We start from the raw sequence: 19,805 nt of genomic DNA on the forward strand, positions 1-19,805 counted from the left end.
TGTTCTTTTTATTATTATTTGTGTATTTATTCCGTTCATAAAGTAGAAAAAGACATTAAGAGTATCACAAGAAATGAAATGAAAAGGAGCAGAAAGAAAATTCGTCTTATGTTTTCTGTCGCTTTTTCCCTTTTCCAGACAAAACATCAACACAGATAGTCACTTTAAAACATTTCACATCAGTATATTTCAGTTCAGGCACAATTATTAATCAACTGCAAACAGAAATCTTCACTATTATGCACAACAACTTGGTTTCCTTTTTCATACTTACACATTGCACTGGATTTGAAGTGTTTTATAAATGCCATTATTGTACTTTTTGCCTGATTCTTTTATATCTTTGTCAAGACTATGCTTGGTTCTGAATCTGTTTTTTTTTTTTTTTTTAACATGTAGGTTCCTTTTAAATTGTAGTGGTTTGTTCTCGTCTCAAACAGTCTTTGAATATAGACAGATAACACACTGCACTTTGTTTTATACATGACTTTGAGGAAACTTAAGTCAAAAATATCCTGCATTTTCAACACTTTAAGTTGAACAAATCATTTCTGGTACTCTGCAAAAAAAAAAAAGCTTAGCCAAAATTTAAGATATAAACACTTAAATGTATCAGAAAATGATTTAAAAGTAGTGAAATTATCTGTCTGTGCAGCAAGATCATTTTACTCGACAAGTTATCTCAAAATAAATGACCTCTAGACTAGAATTAAGCAGTTTCAGAACTTGTAAGTAGATAATAAATCTGAAAACAAGATGAACACTTTTATTTGTCTATTAAATCCAAATCCACTATCTACAGCACATTTTACCAACAAAGCAGTTTCCAAAGTGCTGCAGAGATCATAAAATGAAGACAACAAAAAGGTAAATTGTTCAAATTTGGTCATACCAGTCCTAAAACAATAAAACCTGTTCAATCTAAATAAAAGCAAAACCATAACAATCATAAAATAGCAATAAATAAAGTAAAATAAAAGACACAGAGGACCACACAACTTACACCGTGTTAAAAGCCAGAGAATAAAAGTGTGTTTTAAGACGAGACTTAAAACACTCCACTGTGACAAAGACTAGTGCCCCCTAGTGGACGCATTTTGTAATTCAGGGAAAAGAAGTTGAGTTTGTGATTATAAATATCTAGGGACAATTATTGACAGTCTTCTATGCTTTGAATCCAACACTGATGCCGTCTGCAAGAAAGTGCAGCAAAGACTGTTTCTTTTAAGGTCAGTAATGTTCTTATGACCCTTTTTTATCAGAGTTTTATTAAATCTATTCTTGTATTTTGTTTTGTCTGTTGGTTCGGTGTCCACTCTGTGTCTAGGAGAAATCGTCTGACTCGGTTGGTCAAAGTGGCAGGTGAAATTGTAGTGTTACAGCTGCACATCTACAACAGAAGGGTGATTTGCAAGAACCAACAAATAAAGGAGAGGCCTGAGCACTCGCTCTTTGAGGAGTTTAACCTCTTTCCTTCTGGGCGGCGTCTGAAAATGCCCCGGATCAGAACTGGGAACAGAGAGCTCAGACTTCCTTTATTTCTGAAGCCATAACCAGGATGAATGCTCTTATATTTTGGATCAGTCGTGGTGAAATGTGGTTACATCTCCTGTTCTTTTTGCCTATTTTAAGGGATTGTTTGTCTGTATTGTTGAGCTTAAGCTGTGGTTTAGTTTATTATTGAATTATTGAATTATATTGTGTGTCGACTGTCTGACGCTGCTGCACAATTTTCCTCTGGGACAATAATAAAGTTGAAAGATGAATCAAATTTGTAGTGTAAAGTTTCCAACACCTGCTTGTCTCTATGGTTAATGTTGCGCTTTGAATGTTCCATGGCTGGGCATTAAATTGACTAGAAAGTTTACAGGACAGATCTGTGGAGAGGCGAGCCCACTCACAATACACATGTACCAGTATATTTTTGGGATCTTTTTTTTGGCATTAAAACCACTCATCTTGCAATTTTTCAGTGACAATCCTGCCATGCTGTGGAAGATTCAAAACTGCTGTAAGCAAAAACATCTCAGCTGGTCTAAAACATGCTTGTCTCCATGGAGAAAAGTGACAGAGTGCACCTTTAAACTCGTGGCGTCATAAGACATACAGCAGATGTCCAGGGTTTTAGCTCAGTGGCATTTCATTTCAACACCACAGAAATTTAAATTGAATAATGGAGCAAAGGATCATGGTTATTGTAGTTAAATATTGTAGACAAATAAAGCTTTTTTTCACCCACCAGCATAACTGCAAATAAAGTTTAATCTTAAATTTAATCTTATCTCACTCTTACGCATGTAAATACTATAGTTTATAATATTTAGTATTTATAGTTTCTTCTTTTTGTCGCGGTCTTGGCACAGGGTCTTAACACATTAAATAAATAAACCTTTGTATTCAATTATACTTAAATGATCTTTAATGTGAAAGTATTTGGTGTATTTATTCATACTGTACACACTATACTGCAAAGTCATTTGTGTGTCAGATTGTTTAACTGTTTAAGTTTTGCCGCACGATCCTGATCAGCAATAAACAGGAAATCCAAAGCTCTTCTACATTATTTCAAACAAACTCCATGATGACTCGACCTTGGTGAAGTGTTTTTCTTATAACAGTGTTGGGAAGGTGACTTTTAAAATGTATTCCCCTACAGACTACAGATTACATACCCCAAAATGTAGTTTGTAACGTAATCTATTAAATTACTTAAAGTGAGTAACGTAATCTGAATACTTTGGATTACATAATATTGTCATGCTTTTTAAAACTACATGGATACAACCACATCCTGAAAATTCTTGTTTGTTCTCTTCATATTGTCTGTTGAGCCCAAGTCTCCATGAACAGACTTTAGTTTACTGTAAAGTAGCAAAGACGAGGATCTTAACATAAAAAGTTTTGTTTGCTAAAAGACAATAAAAAGCCCAGTTTTTACTTAACCGTATTAAAAATATTATTGATAGAGAAATAATTTTTCTATGAGACCAGTGCTGCCTTCAATTATATGCACCTTACTTTTAGGTATCATATTGTTTAGACCTGGTTTAGTCCTGGTTTTAGTCCAAGTTTAGTTCTGGTTTTAGTCCTGGTTTAGCCCAAAATGTGAAAACAGGAAAATACCACCGTGTAATCCATTTATTTCAACAAAGTAACTGTAATCCAATTACCACTCACTGAAACAGTAACTGTAACTGAATACAGTTACTCATAATTTGTACTCTGATTACGTAACTCCAGTACATGTAATCTGTTACTCCCCAACACTGTCTTATAATGGATGGAAGTCTGGTGAAAATCAAACAAATAATGATCATGTCTGTTCCTGCCTTTTACTTTTACTTTTACTTTTGCACAAAGACAGAACAGGAACTGACAAATAAAGGTCAAAGGTCAATTTTGAGCTCAATATTTTTCACATACAAATATTTCTTCATTATAGCAACTAATAGTCAGATTTTGGGAGCTCCACTTTTTATACTTTTGTCTGGACAAAACAGAAACTCTGAAGTCATTTTTCTCAGTTTCACTCTTTGGTGAGTTAAGATCTTTTTCCCATTTGAAGGTGTGACGTTCTCTTGTTCTAGAATCAAGAAATAAACAAGTAGAGAAATTCACTTGTAGAAAATGAGACTCAGATAGACAAAAATGATGCAATATTAAAACAAATGTGATAAAAACTTGCATTAAACTATGTGCAAGAAAGAAATGTAACTAAACTAAACATGGAGCAAAACAACATTTAAAAACACAAATGTTGGTCCTGTCATGTTTTCATTAAATCATGACTCCACACTGATAATAGTTTGAGTATTTTATTTATTTTTATCTGTACACACCAAAAAGAATACATATATATATCTGCATATACAACAAATCACTGATGTTAAACAGATTTTAGAAATGTGCTCAAGAAATAATATCATAAAATCATAAACAATGATATAAAGAAAATATATTTTTATAAAGTTATAGGCCCACACCCTTTTCCCTGAACACACTGAACACTCCCAACATTATTCAATTTAGTTTTGATTATGTTTCTATGACAGAAAATATGACTTCAAAAGTCTGATCATCTGAACCAAGTCAGAGAAACTTGATCAAAACTCAGAAATACAAAAAACAACTGTAGATATTGTTTCTCAGTTCATGTAGTCATAGTAGCTAGTAATAATAATACTATTGTGCTAGTGGTAATTGTAGTCGTAATAATCATTAAACGTACAAGATGAATTAGATTTAGATCAACTTAAACAGAATCTTTACATTTTACATTCATCTCTAAAAACACTCCCACTGTCTACATCCTCTAACTTCACCAGAACAGACAGATACATTTTATTTGAGTTTAATGAAATGGGCAGTGTCTCCAGACAAACTAAACCAGACTCCAGCGAACAGAGGTTGAGTGAAGGTGGTGTGGACTTTGTGGAGGAGGGTCATGTTCTCTTCCTTAACACTGTAAAAGGACAGAGCCCCTGCACTGTGGTCCAGGTAAACCCCGATTCTGGACGAAAATGGACCTGAGACCTCAGACTTGACATTATTGAACCAAAATGAGTAGTGGCTATTGTGACAGAATAAGGCCCAGGATTTATCATTGTACCCAAATACACATTCCTTTATGGTCCCTTGTCTCTTAATGTCCCTGTAGGACACTGCTATATGAACCCCCATCGTCCCACTCCACTCCACCTCCCAGTAACAGCGGCCTGTCAGACTCTCTCTGCTCATGACCTGAAACCATTTAACAAACCTCTCTGGGTGATCAGGGTAACTCTGCTCTTTGATTCATAACTGTGACTTTTCTGTTTCCATCAGACAGAGACAGTAGTTTGTTTGCTGTGTTTGGGTCCAGTGTAATGTCCTGTGCATATCTCATGAAGTCCTCTCTGGTGCGTGGTTCAGGTTCAGTCAGTTTAAACTCTCTCAGAGTGAGCTGCAGTTTGTCCTTGAGCACTGACACAGCTCGGATCATGTCCTCAAAGTCCCCTCTTAGTCCGGTCTGGACCCTGGACTCTGTCTCCTTTGTGAGTGTGGACAGTGGAGGACAGTGCAGTATAAACTGGTTATGATCCGGAGTGAGGGACAGTGTGTCCAGCTCAGAGATGGTCCTCTTCAGATCACAGATGTCCTGCTGCAGTTGGTCTTGGAGCTCTTGGACTTGACTCAGTTTGGTCTCGTGCTCAGACTGGATCTGCTGCTTCACTTCAGAGCGTCTTTTCTCCAGGAGAAGGACCATCTGAGAGAACATGTCCTCACTTTGCTGCAGTGCTCTCTGGGCAGAGACATTGATGTCCCGGGCGTCCTGTTGGAGCTTCTTCAGGTCTGTCTCTTTGTGCTGGAGACTCTGGAGCAGCAGGGACTTGTTGTCCTGCAGCTGTGTCTGTCTCTGGGCCCTTTCTGCTGCAGTGGACAGTGTGTCATGGCCCTTGTGTTGGTCCACAGAACAGAGGTAACAGATGATCTGCTGATCTGTGCGGCAGAACAACTTCTTCACCTCGTTGTGTTGAGAGCAGAGGTTTTCCTGGAGTTTGTCAGAGGGCGCCACCAGCTGGTGTTTCTGTAGTACTGCCACATCACGATGAGGCTGGAGGTGAGTCTCACAGTAAGAGACCAGACACTGCAGACAGGAGCTGACAGCCTTCAGCTTCCTCCCAGTGCACACATCACAACTCACATCTCCAGGTCCAGCAGAGCAGTGGTCAGCAGGGGGCGCTGTGAGCCCTGTCTTCTTCAGCTCCTCCACTATATTAGCTAACACTGTGCTCTTGACCAGGACAGGCCTGGGGACAAAGCTCTGTCTGCATTGAGGACAGCTGTACCTTTGCTCTTGGTCCCAGTTGGTTTGGATACAGTCTCTGCAGTAGCTGTGTCCACAGGGAAGAGTCACTGGCTCCTTCAGTAGATCCAAACAGATGGGACAAGTTATGGTTTCCTGGTTTAGAGCTCGCTGCGCCATGTCTCCACTCAGTCAGAATGACTGTGTTAGTTTCACTTTTACAGAAGTGAGTGTCGTGTGCAGAGGGAAGAGACATGCCCCGCCCCCTGCTCTGAACCCGTCTAAGCATGAGGAAGTGACTGAGTTCAACTACTGTGTCATAGATTTCTCTCCACTCTGGTGTCTCTGTGTTGTTTTCTTATGGTGCTGTGATTCCAAAAATACCTCTGTATTAAGAAGCTCAAAGAAGAATGAAAACAATTTTAAAGCTTGAAGTACAAAAAGATCTGTCCATTTGAAAACAATCCAGTTATGATGGAGGTGTGTGTGCTGCAAATAATCTTGAATAAAACAACTTCCCAAAGCAACTAAACTTTTTTTTTTTTTTTTTCCCGGTAAATTCCACTCATTGCCGGACACTAAACAAGGTCTAAACCAGATCTAAACCAGGACTAAACCAGAACTAAACCAGGTCTAAACCAGGTCTAAACCAGGTCTACAACCAAGTCTAAAACCAGGTTTAAAACCAGATCTAAACTAGATCTAAACCAGGTCTAAACCAGGTCTAAACCGGGTCTAAAACCAGGTCTAAACCAGGTCTAAACCGGGTCTAAAACCAGGTCTAAAACAGGACTAAACCAGGTCTAAAACCAGGTCTAAAACCAGGTTTAAAACCAGGTCTAAACTAGATCTAAACCAGGTCTAAAACAGGTCTAAACCAGGTCTAAAACCAGGTCTAAAACCAGTCTAAAACCGGTTTAAAACCAGGTCTAAACTAGATCTAAACCGGTCTAAACCAGGTAAACCAGGACTAAACCAGGTCTAAACAGGTCTAAAACCAGGTTTAAAACCAGGTCTAAACCAGGTCTAAACCAGGTCTAAACTAGATCTAAACCAGGTCTAAAACCAGGTCTAAAACAGGACTAAACCAGGTCTAAACCAGGACTAAACCAGGTCTAAAACTAGGTTTAAACAGGTCTAAACTAGGTCTAACCAGGTCTAAACCAGGTCTAAAACCAGGTCTAAACCAGTCTAAACCGGGTCTAAAACCAGGTCTAAACAGGTAAAACCAGGTCTAAAACCAGGTCTAAACCAGGTTTAAAACCAGGTCTAAACTAGATCTAAACCAGGTCTAAAACCAGGTCTAAACCAGGTCTAAACCAGGTCTAAAACCAGTCTAAAACCGGGTTTAAAACCAGGTCTAAACTAGACTAAACCGGTCTAAACCAGGTCTAAACAGTCTAAACTGGTCTAAAACCAGGTCTAAACCAGGTAAACCAGGTCTAAACCAGGTCTAAACTAGATCTAAACCAGGTCTAACCCAGGTCAAAACCAGGTCTAAACCAGGACTAAAACCAGGTCTAAACCAGGACTAAACCAGGTCTAAAACTAGGTTTAAAACCAGGTCTAAACCAGGACTAAACCAGGTCTAAACTACTAAACCAGGTAAACCAGGTCTAAACTAAACAGTCTAAAACCAGGTCTAAACCAGGACTAAACCAGGTCTAAACCAGGACTAAACCAGTCTAAAACCAGGTCTAAACCAGGACTAAACTAATCTAAACCAGGTCTAAAACCAGTCTAAAGTCTAAACCAGGACTAAACCAGGTCTAAACCAGAAACCAGGTCTAAACCAGGTAAACCAGTCTAAACCAGGTCTAAACCTAAACCAGGTCTAACCCAGGTCAAAACCAGGTCTAAACCAGGACTAAACCAGGTCTAAACCAGGACTAAACCAGGTCTAAAACTAGGTTTAAAACCAGGTCTAAACCAGGACTAAACCAGGTCTAAACTAGATCTAAACCAGGTCTAAACCAGGTCTAAACCAGGTCTAAACTAGATCTAAACCAGGTCTAAACCAGGACTAAAACCAGGTCTAAACCAGGACTAAACCAGGTCTAAAACCAGGTCTAAACCAGGACTAAACTAGATCTAAACCAGGTCTAAAACCAGGTCTAAACCAGGACTAAACCAGGTCTAAACCAGGTCTAAACCAGGTCTAACCAGGTCTAAACCAGGACTAAAGCAGGACTAAACTTCTAAACCAGGTTAAACCAGGACTAAACCAGGACTAAAGCAGGATTTAACAGGACTAAATCCTGCTGTGTGGACGTGTCTCCTCGTCTTCTATCAATAATATTTTTAATTTGGTTCAGTAAAGTTTGGGCTTTTTTATTTTCTTTTAACAGACAAAACATCTTATGTGAAGATTTCCTCGTCTTTGTTTCTCTACAGAAAATCAAGTAATCCAAAGTATTCAGATTACATTACTCACTTTTAGTGATTTAGTGGATTATGTTACAAACTACATTTTGGTGTATGTAATCTGTAATTTGTAGGGGAATACATTTTAAAAGTCACCTTCCCAACACTGGTCACCAGGCGACAATGGCTTTACAAATTAGTTTTATAAAGATTTTAACCAAGAAATTGATCCACTTTTATATAAAGTCTTCAACTATGTCCTTAACTGGGCAACCACATGGAACTTCAGAATTATAACCACTGTCTACAAAACAGACTGTGCTTCCTATAGGCCCATTAGTTTGTTAAACACACATCATAAACTTTTGTCATTAATATTGACTAAAAGAATATCAAAAATGATTCTATCACTTGTAAAACCTGACCAAACTGGATTCACAGGCCAAAGAGTTTGGATTTTTTTATACCGTCATAAACTGGATGAGAGTTTTATACAAAACCCAACCCATCCTCACGGAAAACTGTAGAATAGAAACATTGATCCACCTGAAAAAATTATGTATTTCACAATTTGGCCTTTTAACTTTTGACATTGTCACAGTTGTGCCATTTATTTCTATAGAACTCACGTGACTTTCAATTTTCTGGCAACTTTAGAGATCAAAATGGCCGCCTTTTCTCAAAATTTGTATCTAAATTACTATTTTATGGCTGATTTAAAAACTAAATTAAACTTTTTCTAGTGAGATATATGTGATTATTTCCATATATTTTAACAATGACTTTACACAAGCTTCAATTATCAAATTTGATTGATGATTTATGGAACGCCGAAAAAAATCTTAACTCTACAGCGTTCACCTTCCCCTAAGAATGTGTGGAAAGACGTCTCTTAAATGCAAATCTACTGCTGTTTACTCACTGAATTAAACCATATTAGTGATTATAATAGGCACTTACACCACTGGCAAACATCAAGCTTCTTTAAAGAGTTTAATCGATGATTTGTGGCATGAGGTTGGTGGGCAGGTCGGAGCACTGCCGCCCCCTGCTGGAGGCTGCCAGAGGAAGAAATTAGATGTTGACATGACATTTTAATAATCTTATAACTGAAGAAATCTAATAATAATCTGATTATGAGTGTGCATGTAACCACAGCCAGTGACTATGTGCATAAACAAATCTGATCATTATCTGATTTCTGGAGTTACCAAATGTCACAAATAAAACGTCACATTCAGTGTATAATTTATAGTTTATTGTAAAATATGGTTTTCATTTGTTTGGGATCACAGCATCAGGATTTATATTTACATTACCATCTTGACCAGTTGCTCATTCACAATCCAGAATATAATTATATGGTAACTTCAGACTGAGAGCAGGGACACAACTCTACTGTTTTGCCTTTTGGATGATTCTGAAAACAAATCCAAACTGATGATCCACAAATGTTGAACTTGATCTTTATTTGTTAGGGACTCAAACTCTTCAAATTTGTCCTATTAATCTTATGGCTCAGAGTCCAGGTCAACAAATCTGCATTCTGACAGTTAAACAGCAAATTCCACCATAGAATTTTGACCTGTCCTCCAGCTCCGTTGTAAAATGTACAAGGATTAGGCAATGTTCAATCACAACGCAGCCTACTGTGCTGTGTTACCTTTTACCTTTCATGAAAGAATTAAGCTCAGTGTTTCATTTACCCCTTTTCACTGATTGTTCACTCGTTTTTTTAACCATGCACCAACAGTGTCGACACATGTATTGAAATGTGACACACACTGAGGCCTTATCTATCCATCAATAACATTTACATCTGATGAGAGTGTTCAAATTTCTTCAGGTTTTGTCTATCGAAAAATATGCCCCAAAAAAATTTAAGTTACAAGACAAAAATTTGAAAATGTGAAAGATAGAGTTATTTTAAAATGAATCGTACTTGTAAATACAAATGAGTCTTAAAATAACACGTGTCACCGGTGTTTTTGATAATAAATTTCCTCTGTGCTCGTAAAACACACACCACAATCAGATTAAAGGTCGGGTTATCTGATTATTACAGTTATCTGATTTTCTCTGGACATGTAAACAATAAACAAACCCAGAAATAAACAGTAGAACAGTAGAGAAGAGATGTGCTGCACTGACATCTAGTGGCAAAACGTGTGAATGACAGCTCCATGTTTTAGATAGTAGTCCTTTATTTTTTGGTCTTTTTTAAAAAGTTGAACATACAAAAAACTATTCTCTAAAACAGGCTGACGGAGACCAAACAAAACAGTAGTCGTGGAGAGAGCAGAATATTTACACGAGAGCGCAGAGGGGGAAGAGGCACAAAGACTCGGCTCTGGATCCCAGGATCACAGAGAGTCTGAGCGCTTGTAGGCCACCATGCTGTTGACCTTGTGGATGGACGTGGTGAAGGAGCGCAGACGCACCTCCTCCGACTGGGAGATGATCTGAGGGCCGGACTCCTCCCACTTCTCGGGGACCACGAGATCTTTGTCGGTGTAAACCAGCAGGTCAAAGGCGCCTGAAGGACACACGAACGACAGAAACGACAGGTAAGGGACATTTCCAACCAAACAAACACAGATCTAACCAAAGTGACTGATCTTTTAGCCTTGGAGAGAAGAAATACACAAATATGATGTTCTTTTTATTATTATTTGTGTATTTATTCCGTTCATAAAGTAGAAAAAGACATTAAGAGTATCACAAGAAATGAAATGAAAAGGAGCAGAAAGAAAATTCGTCTTATGTTTTCTGTCGCTTTTTCCCTTTTCCAGACAAAACATCAACACAGATAGTCACTTTAAAACATTTCACATCAGTATATTTCAGTTCAGGCACAATTATTAATCAACTGCAAACAGAAATCTTCACTATTATGCACAACAACTTGGTTTCCTTTTTCATACTTACACATTGCACTGGATTTGAAGTGTTTTATAAATGCCATTATTGTACTTTTTGCCTGATTCTTTTATATCTTTGTCAAGACTATGCTTGGTTCTGAATCTGTTTTTGTTTTTTGTTTTTTAACGTGTAGGTTCCTTTTAAATTGTAGTGGTTTGTTCTCGTCTCAAACAGTCTTTGAATATAGACAGATAACACACTGCACTTTGTTTTATACATGACTTTGAGGAAACTTAAGTCAAAAATATCCTGCATTTTCAACACTTTAAGTTGAACAAATCATTTCTGGTACTCTGCAAAAAAAAAAAAGCTTAGCTAAAATTTAAGATATAAACACTTAAATGTATCAGAAAATTATTTAAAAGTAGTGAAATTATCTGTCTGTGCAGCAAGATCATTTTACTCGACAAGTTATCTCAAAATAAATGACCTCTAGACTAGAATTAAGCAGTTTCAGAACTTGTAAGTAGATAATAAATCTGAAAACAAGATGAACACTTTTATTTGTCTATTAAATCCAAATCCACTATCTACAGCACATTTTACCAACAAAGCAGTTTCCAAAGTGCTGCAGAGATCATAAAATGAAGACAACAAAAAGGTAAATTGTTCAAATTTGGTCATACCAGTCCTAAAACAATAAAACCTGTTCAATCTAAATAAAAGCAAAACCATAACAATCATAAAATAGCAATAAATAAAGTAAAATAAAAGACACAGAGGACCACACAACTTACACCGTGTTAAAAGCCAGAGAATAAAAGTGTGTTTTAAGACGAGACTTAAAACACTCCACTGTGACAAAGACTAGTGCCCCCTAGTGGACGCATTTTGTAATTCAGGGAAAAGAAGTTGAGTTTGTGATTATAAATATCTAGGGACAATTATTGACAGTCTTCTATGCTTTGAATCGAACACTGATGCCGTCTGCAAGAAAGTGCAGCAAAGACTGTTTCTTTTAATGTCAGTAATGTTCTTATGACCCTTTTTTATCAGAGTTTTATTAAATCTATTCTTGTATTTTGTTTTGTCTGTTGGTTCGGTGTCCACTCTGTGTCTAGGAGAAATCGTCTGACTCGGTTGGTCAAAGTGGCAGGTGAAATTGTAGTGTTACAGCTGCACATCTACAACAGAAGGGTGATTTGCAAGAACCAACAAATAAAGGAGAGGCCTGAGCACTCGCTCTTTGAGGAGTTTAACCTCTTTCCTTCTGGGCGGCGTCTGAAAATGCCCCGGATCAGAACTGGGAACAGAGAGCTCAGACTTCCTTTATTTCTGAAGCCATAACCAGGATGAATGCTCTTATATTTTGGATCAGTCGTGGTGAAATGTGGTTACATCTCCTGTTCTTTTTGCCTATATTGTCTGTATTGTTGAGCTTAAGCTGTGGTTTAGTTTATTATTGAATTATTGAATTATATTGTGTGTCGACTGTCTGACGCTGCTGCACAACAATTTCCCTCTGGTACAATAATAAAGTTGAAAGTGGAATAACCTTATATAAGTTTTAAAATCTTATTCAGATCAGAGAAATTTGCAGTGTACAGTTTCCAACACCTGCTTGTCTCTATGGTTAATGTTGTGCTTTGAATGTTCCATGGCTGGGCATTAAATTGACAAGAAAGTGGCACCCCTAGGCCAGTTTACAGGACAGATTTTTGGAGAGGCGAGCCCACTCACAATACACATGTACCAGTATATTTTTTTATCTTTTTTTGGCATTAAAACCACTCATCTTGCAATTTTTCAGTGACAATCCTGCCATGCTGTGGAAGATTCAAAACTACGTAATACCGAACATCTAAGCTGATCTAAAACACGCCGGTCTCCATGGAGAAAAGTGACACAGTGCATCTTTAAACTCGTGGTGTTATAGAAAGACATACAGTAGATGGCCAGGGTTTAAGTCTTAACACCACAGAAAAGTTAAATTGAATAATGGAGCAAAGGATCATGGTTATTGTAGTTCAATCTCATAAACACAAACCAAATAAAGCATTTTTTCTCCAGCATGATGGCAAATAAGTAATCTTACCCCCTGCTTTACAAAACCTACACAGCGTAAACTCACATGGCGTCTCCAGAAGCGGCAGGAAGGTCACTGTGGCTGTGATCTGCCTGATGACGGAGCGGATCTCGTCCTGGATGGTTTTGATGGACTTCTCTCTGGGGGCGCTGCACAGCATGACAAAACCAGATTGAAAATTATAACCAGGCTGATGCAACGCTTTGGCAAGACAATCAGGCTTTTTTTTTTTTTTTATTGCAAAGGGGAAGAGTGGGTTTGACCTGTTCTCCTTGGCCGACTTGTCGCACTCGATGTCAAACTGCCACCGCTCCAGGACGTCGTTGGTCTCCAGACACGTGATGACCAGGACCAGCCTCTGCACGGTGCACTCACACAGCCACTCTGCAACGATTACAACAGCAGATCAGCAAATGTCATCAAGGCCACGGCGTTCAGAGGAAGGGAGGGACAAGCAGAAAGTATAACGCAGCGTAATTATGCAGATTTTATATTTTTTATGCCACAAACTAGGGCTGCTCGATTATGGAAAAAAATCATTATCACGATTACCGTATTTTCCGGGCTATTAGACGCGCTCTTAAGCCTCTAACCCCATCAAAAAACGAAGCGCCCCGCAATCCAGAGCACGAATCCACTCAGGTGTCCCAGCACGACTTCAGAAAACTACAAAGCCGCACCACCCGCAGAACACGCAAACACACACGGAGCAGACAGCGACCGCGCAGAGAAAAACACCTACAGACACACTCCTCACTCCACGCCGTCGAGGAACGGAACGGAGGAACGAACCGAAAAAGCGAGCGCAATGTGCCGCTTCTAGACACAACTGAACAACTGAGTCACTGCGAACACGCCGACAATCCAGACAGCACCCTCCCTACACGCCACAACTGAACAAAGCCCAGAGTCACCGTGAACGCCACAAACAAAGTCCCACTGACCCATCTGACTGTTGGGTTTCGTTTAAAGTCCAGTACAGTTTATTTGTGAAAAAAGTTCGAAGATAGACCATTTAATGACAGTGCACTTTATAATCCAGAGCGCCTAATAGATCATAAAATACGGTAAGGCCACAGTGTTCAGAGGAAGGGAGGGACATGCAGAAAGTATAACGCAGCGTAATTATGCTGATTTCATATTTTTATGCCACCAACTAGGGCTGCCCGATTATGAAAAAATCATTATCACGATTATTTTGGTCAATCAGGATTATTCAAACGATGCATTTATTCAGTATTTATCTCTCAAAAAAACTATTTGCTATTGATATTTACGCAAAAATTAAACGTATACAGTGTTTGTCCTGTTTATGTTTAGAAAATGAATATTGAAAGTCATATTTATTACTCGATTTTGATAGTAAGGAATAGATTTGATACAATGACAATAGAATGTAATTTTGTTCTTTCTTCACTTCACTATTTCTATCCACTCCACTCAGAATCTCCAAATTAAAATAACAAACGCTCCCACTGAAAAAAAACCAACAACCCTTAAACATATAAAAATAAATATAGGCTACAATTCTGTACCTTATTGCAGTTTTGCGACACATAAAACATGAAATAAAATTAACTTTGAACATTAAATAAGGCATAGAAACACATAAATGTATCCAAAATAAACTATATATCCAGCTGTTCTACAATCTCTATATGTAAAAAATAAAATAAATATACTTATTTATATAAAAAATATCCCAAAATAAACTAAGCTTTAATCATTTCAACTCAATTATATGAGTTTGGAGTTCGTTTGACTCACAAATCGAAATCATGATCAAAATCGATGAATTGCACAGCTGGATTTTCAAACACATTCTTACGCTTACATTTACAGACCTTTGTAGCCATGAGAACTTTGGACCAAAAAAAAAAAAAAAAACAGTTGCCAGTTCTGTCTGATAACGTGCAAGAGATCTGTAAACCAGAGTTCATATTTGTCTTTCTGCTGTCGCTGGACCAATGTTTGCTGAGGCTGATATAGAGTTTAAAATCTAAGCAAGCGTCAGTACTTTATGTGACGTAATGGTTCACAAATTAACTTTTCCCTTTTGGGGGGGAAGAAAAAGAAAATGTCTTTTGCTTTAAGATTGTAGTGAAACATAAAAGATGATGAAGGAAATGATGACGGTAAAAATATAGTGACTAAAAATGTTAAAACTAGGGGGAAAAAAAGGAGAAATTAAATTATAAATTGACCAAAATACAATATATAAGGGGGGGTCTAACTCTATGGTTATGCTGCACCACTATGTTACATTTGTTTTATTTAATTAAATTTGTGTTTTGGGGGGAGGGGTGGGGAGTTTTGTTATTTTGTGTTTGTTGTAGGCTTTTTTTTTTATGTTTTAGTGTCTTGGTTTTATGTTTATTATTGTATTTTGTTGAAATGTTCTATTCTATTGTCTTTAATAATGATAATAAAAAATTCCCCTTTGTAAAATTTATAAAAAATATCTAATTTTCGGATTTTTTGGGCATAAATGTGCAAAAATACAGCTGTATTTTTTCCTAATTGCTCTTCTTTTCTCATTTTACTCATTAATCTGTTAGAAAGAAAAATCTGATGCACCAAGGACAAACTGGGAATGACACATGGGCCACACAGATTGAATAATTTTACAAAAAATATCGGCAACATTTTCGTTATCTGACCAATACGATCTCTGGGAAACTCTCTGACGTTGCAGATCCAGCACCAATTCTTACTTGTACTGTTATTTAATAGTTGTATCACTGATCCGAGAGGCTGGTACCTTTGAGCTGGGAGACGACATCGGTGAGGTAGTTCTTGAGTTTGGGGTCGGTGGTGAGCTGCAGACTCATGTCGTAGTGCGTGACACGGCTGAAGGTCTCTGGGGGGTAGATGCCGCGCTGGTACAGGATGCTGTTGATGCCATAAGCTGATGAACAGAGAGAAAACGTTTAATTAAAAATGAAAAAAGCAGCATTTACATTTTTATATTTTTTGTGTGTGTGCACTGAATAATATATAAATAAAAAAACATCCAAAACTACATGAATTTAATTTGAATGTTATTATCATTAATGTAGTCCATGTGAGATAATGTGTCCAAGTTATTTTGCTTGTGGATCAATAAGGTTTGTTCAAGTCTACAGCAGCCGTCATACAGGTATTTCAAAGAAACTAAACTATATTTTAAAAAATACTGTTATAAATTTGTAGTATTCATCATTTGTGTTGTTAAAAGACATTAAATGTATAGATTTTAACTCTTTAAGACAACCTCTTTCACTGTTGACTAGAGTGACCAGATTCTCAAAATTCTAAACTGGGACACACCCGGGTTGGTATAAATAAAATTGTTTTTAAAAAAGCATGTAAGATTTAGCATTCTCATGTCAGTCATAATCTGATGGGCTTTTGTTGCTGCATTTTTATTTATTTATTTTTTGCTTTATGGTCATTTGCAAACACGGTTTTCTGTATTTTGGCGAAACAAATGACAATTTATGCTTCTGTTTACTGTTGGCGTGGATCAGATTAGTCAAAAATTGTGACATTTTAGTCCTGGTTTAGACCTGGTGTAGTCCTGGTTTCTGTAGTCCTGATATGTAACGGATAACCCTATGTAGTAGTAGTTTATTCAGTCATTTTGCAGCACTACAAAACAAAACAAAATATAGATTACAACCCCACGGATCATGACCAAAAGGGTTTAAGATGAAGTAAAAAGTATTTATAAAGCCAAACCCTGTTAAAAAATGACAGAATTCCAAGAAAGAAAAGAGTATGAACAGCAAGTTTTACATTTACAATTTCACTTACAGCTTACTGTATACATAAGAGACAAAATATAAATTAAAACAACAAAATTCACTGCATAATTCATTCATTCCAGAGCTCTATATCTTTCAAAACAACACTCTTTTTTTTTATTTTAAAGGCTTCTACAATGTCCTGTCAATCATTGTTGCACAATCTTCCTATGACCTAGTTTATATATTATCTGAGCTTTTATATTGTATTACTTATTTTCCTGTTTTATTTTGACTTATATATATATACATTTACATAATTATGTCTTATTTCACACGTCTCTTGCTCTTTTTTGATACTTATTTGGAATTAATTATTACCATTTATGTAATTGTCTTTGTTATTATATTATATTGTGTCTGAATAATTTCCCTTGTGGATCAGTAAAGTTTGTTTCTAAGATCTCCAAGTTTAATCTTAGTTTAGATCAAATTGGTCAAAAATAGGGACACGTGGGACATTTTTTTTTTTTTTGCATAAAACTGGGACAAATCCGTGGTTTTGGATAAATCTGCTGGGACAGGGGACACAGGGTTCAAAACTGGGACTGTCCAGAGTAAATTTGGACATGTGGTCAGTCTAGTGTTGACCTTTGTTTACATAAGTTACAGTTAAATCACCCTCTTGGTATGAATGAGAATGGGCGGGGTCTGTAAGAAACACGTTTTGGTCATTTTTATTTATATTATCCGATTACTAAACGGGTTAAACGATGGACAGCTGCTATTTCTATGATCCCACGTATATTAGCGATTGCACATGTAGATTAAAGAGTTTTATTTAGACTTTAGAGGCACATTTTTGGACGGTGACCTGCGTGTATCTGCCACACGGGCCTCGCTTCTGTCTCCGCTCGCCCCAAACTCCAACAAAACCCGCATTTTACAACCGATTTACTCACAAAAGAACTCGGCCACCAGCTCCGCGCTCCCCTTCAGAGTGATGCCCTTCAGCGTGCTCGTCATTTTCTTTACGATCTCGGTATTTTTACGAACAATGAAGCTTTTTTTTCTGTTGTTGTTGTACTTGACTTCACTCGACTCGGCTTCTTCCACTACCCGCCGACCAGTTTGAAATTTGTCACTCCTGCGCATGCGCCGAGGACTGACGGCGTCGCGGGCGTAATGACGTAATGGTGCGTGTAAGAATCGGGTTTGGCCACAAGAGGGCAGCATTTCACAATTATTTGCGGTTTTTCCCCCCCCTTTTTTTTTTTTTTTTAAACCTTTAGAATAATATAGGTTCTGCACATTATTTATTTATTTGTTTATTTACTCAAAAAATTTATTATGTTTTTTCAATCCAATCCACTTTATTTTATTTATTTCCCATATTACAACACATTCAACACGATAGTTTCCAAAGGACTGCACAATACAAATAAAACATGTCCAGTAGAACAGGGATGGGCAATTATTTATTCCATGGGGCCACATGAGAAACAGAAAACATTGTGAACGGCTGATTAGACCTGTTTATTTTAGTGACACGTGTGAAACGAAGGAGCTCACTGGTCGCCTATCATTTACAAACAAAATCACATTTCTCTCACCTCAGATTGTAATGCTTCACTCAGTGATTCTGCAGAAATCTGTAATGTTTTTCCTTTATTTTTTCCCACTATGATACAAGAAGTGTATATGCTGGATCCCAGGCAACCCATTTGCCACAAACTCAAAAGACTCATAATTATGAGAGCCAAAATGTTTAACTCAATTCTGCACAATTCTATTTTAGTCCATGCATGAGGCAAAATTATAAAATATGTTTATTTTGTAATCCCAAATTAGCTTAAACAGGCCGGTCAGTGTGTACCAAAGGGCAGAACGTGGAGCTGTACAATGCCCAGGTCTGATGTAGTATTTTACTGATAGTATTTTACTGTTCTGCACATTATTTATTTATTTACTCAAAATTCTTATTATGGTTTTCCAATCCACTTTATTTATACAGCACATTTCATAAACAAAACTGTTTCCAAAGTGCTGCACAATACAAATACAAATTAAAATGAAGAGAAAAATGAAATCAAATAAGAGCAAGAATACCAATAAATAATAAAAAGGAAAAAAAAAAAAAAAACATAAAAAATTCAATAAAAGACACATGACATTTTATCTATGACACTTATGATTTTATTGATAACTTGAATGTGCAATGTGTAGCTTTTTTTTTTAGATCATGGAGATGTTATTACTTTTGCCTTGAATGTTTCCATCTGACATCACCAGGCCCAGTTCTGGTGGTCAGATCTGCGGAGAGGCAAGCCCACTCAAAGTAAGAATGCACGTTTTTGATTTTTGAGAATCAATTAAAGATAGAGAGAGATAGATAGATACATTTCAGGCCATACTGTGGAACATTGCAGAAAATTCAAGTATATCTCCGTAGAGACAAGCAGATGGTTGGTCATTATTATTACAAAAAAAAAATCACGTTTTATAAAACACAGAACAAAATGACAAAGAAAATGAGCTTATTGGTGTTATCCCGTGTTTCCTGTGTCACCTCACGGCAGAGGTGGGGTCTTACAAGTCGTGACTTGGACTCATGTCAGACTTGAGTCAGTATATTTAGGACTTGAGACTTGACTTGGACTTGAAGGTCAATGACTTGGGACTTGACTCAGACTTGAGGCTTGTAATGTGAGAAGACCTGATGCATCTCCTAAAAAAATGTGTATGTTTATAAAAAATACTTTTCTCTTTACAGTTGAAACATGTGATGCTTAATTTTACAGGAACAAATCTGAACATGTCCCTCCCACTTCTGTTTGGTACTTTGGATGGAAATGAAGTACTGTGTATGATATCCTCAAATGTACTACAGTAATAAATCTGAATTCTTTCTGTTCTGACTGTAATGATTCACACTAAGATCTTGACATTTGAAAAGGAAAAATTAGCATTTCTACAACTCGTA

At 37.1% G+C, this 19,805-nt stretch overlaps 1 protein-coding gene and 1 pseudogene across 1 annotated transcript; both read right to left on the minus strand.

Moving 5' to 3' along the window:
• Nucleotides 1–3,799: 3,799 nt before the first annotated feature.
• On the minus strand, nucleotides 3,800–6,011 carry LOC129409759 (tripartite motif-containing protein 16-like; annotated as a pseudogene).
• Nucleotides 6,012–10,378: 4,367 nt separating this feature from the next.
• mad2l1 (MAD2 mitotic arrest deficient-like 1 (yeast)) lies at nucleotides 10,379–17,946 on the minus strand. Its single transcript, XM_055156767.1, has 5 exons — nucleotides 17,785–17,946; nucleotides 15,859–16,005; nucleotides 13,361–13,481; nucleotides 13,143–13,246; nucleotides 10,379–10,685 (listed from the first exon to the last, which is right to left on the minus strand). Exons 1-5 carry the CDS (start codon nucleotides 17,846–17,848, stop codon nucleotides 10,513–10,515), a joined length of 609 nt encoding a protein of 202 aa, XP_055012742.1. The 5' UTR covers nucleotides 17,849–17,946; the 3' UTR covers nucleotides 10,379–10,512.
• Between the last annotated feature and the right edge of the window lie 1,859 nt (nucleotides 17,947–19,805).

Source organism: Boleophthalmus pectinirostris, unplaced genomic scaffold (assembly GCF_026225935.1).
Source record: "Boleophthalmus pectinirostris isolate CB_2022bp ecotype Guang Dong unplaced genomic scaffold, ASM2622593v1 HiC_scaffold_20, whole genome shotgun sequence".
NCBI lineage: Eukaryota > Metazoa > Chordata > Actinopteri > Gobiiformes > Gobiidae > Boleophthalmus > Boleophthalmus pectinirostris.

Excerpts from the sequence above, each read along its gene's own strand:
- mad2l1 (XM_055156767.1), bottom strand. The coding sequence starts at position 17,848 with ATGACGAGCACGCTGAAGGGCATCACTCTGAAGGGGAGCGCGGAGCTG. Across the intron at positions 13,482-15,858 it reads TGTCGTCTCCCAGCTCAAAG|AGTGGCTGTGTGAGTGCACC; the intron begins GTACCAGCCTCT and ends TAATCGTTGCAG. Across the intron at positions 13,247-13,360 it reads AAGTCGGCCAAGGAGAACAG|CGCCCCCAGAGAGAAGTCCA; the intron begins GTCAAACCCACT and ends CATGCTGTGCAG.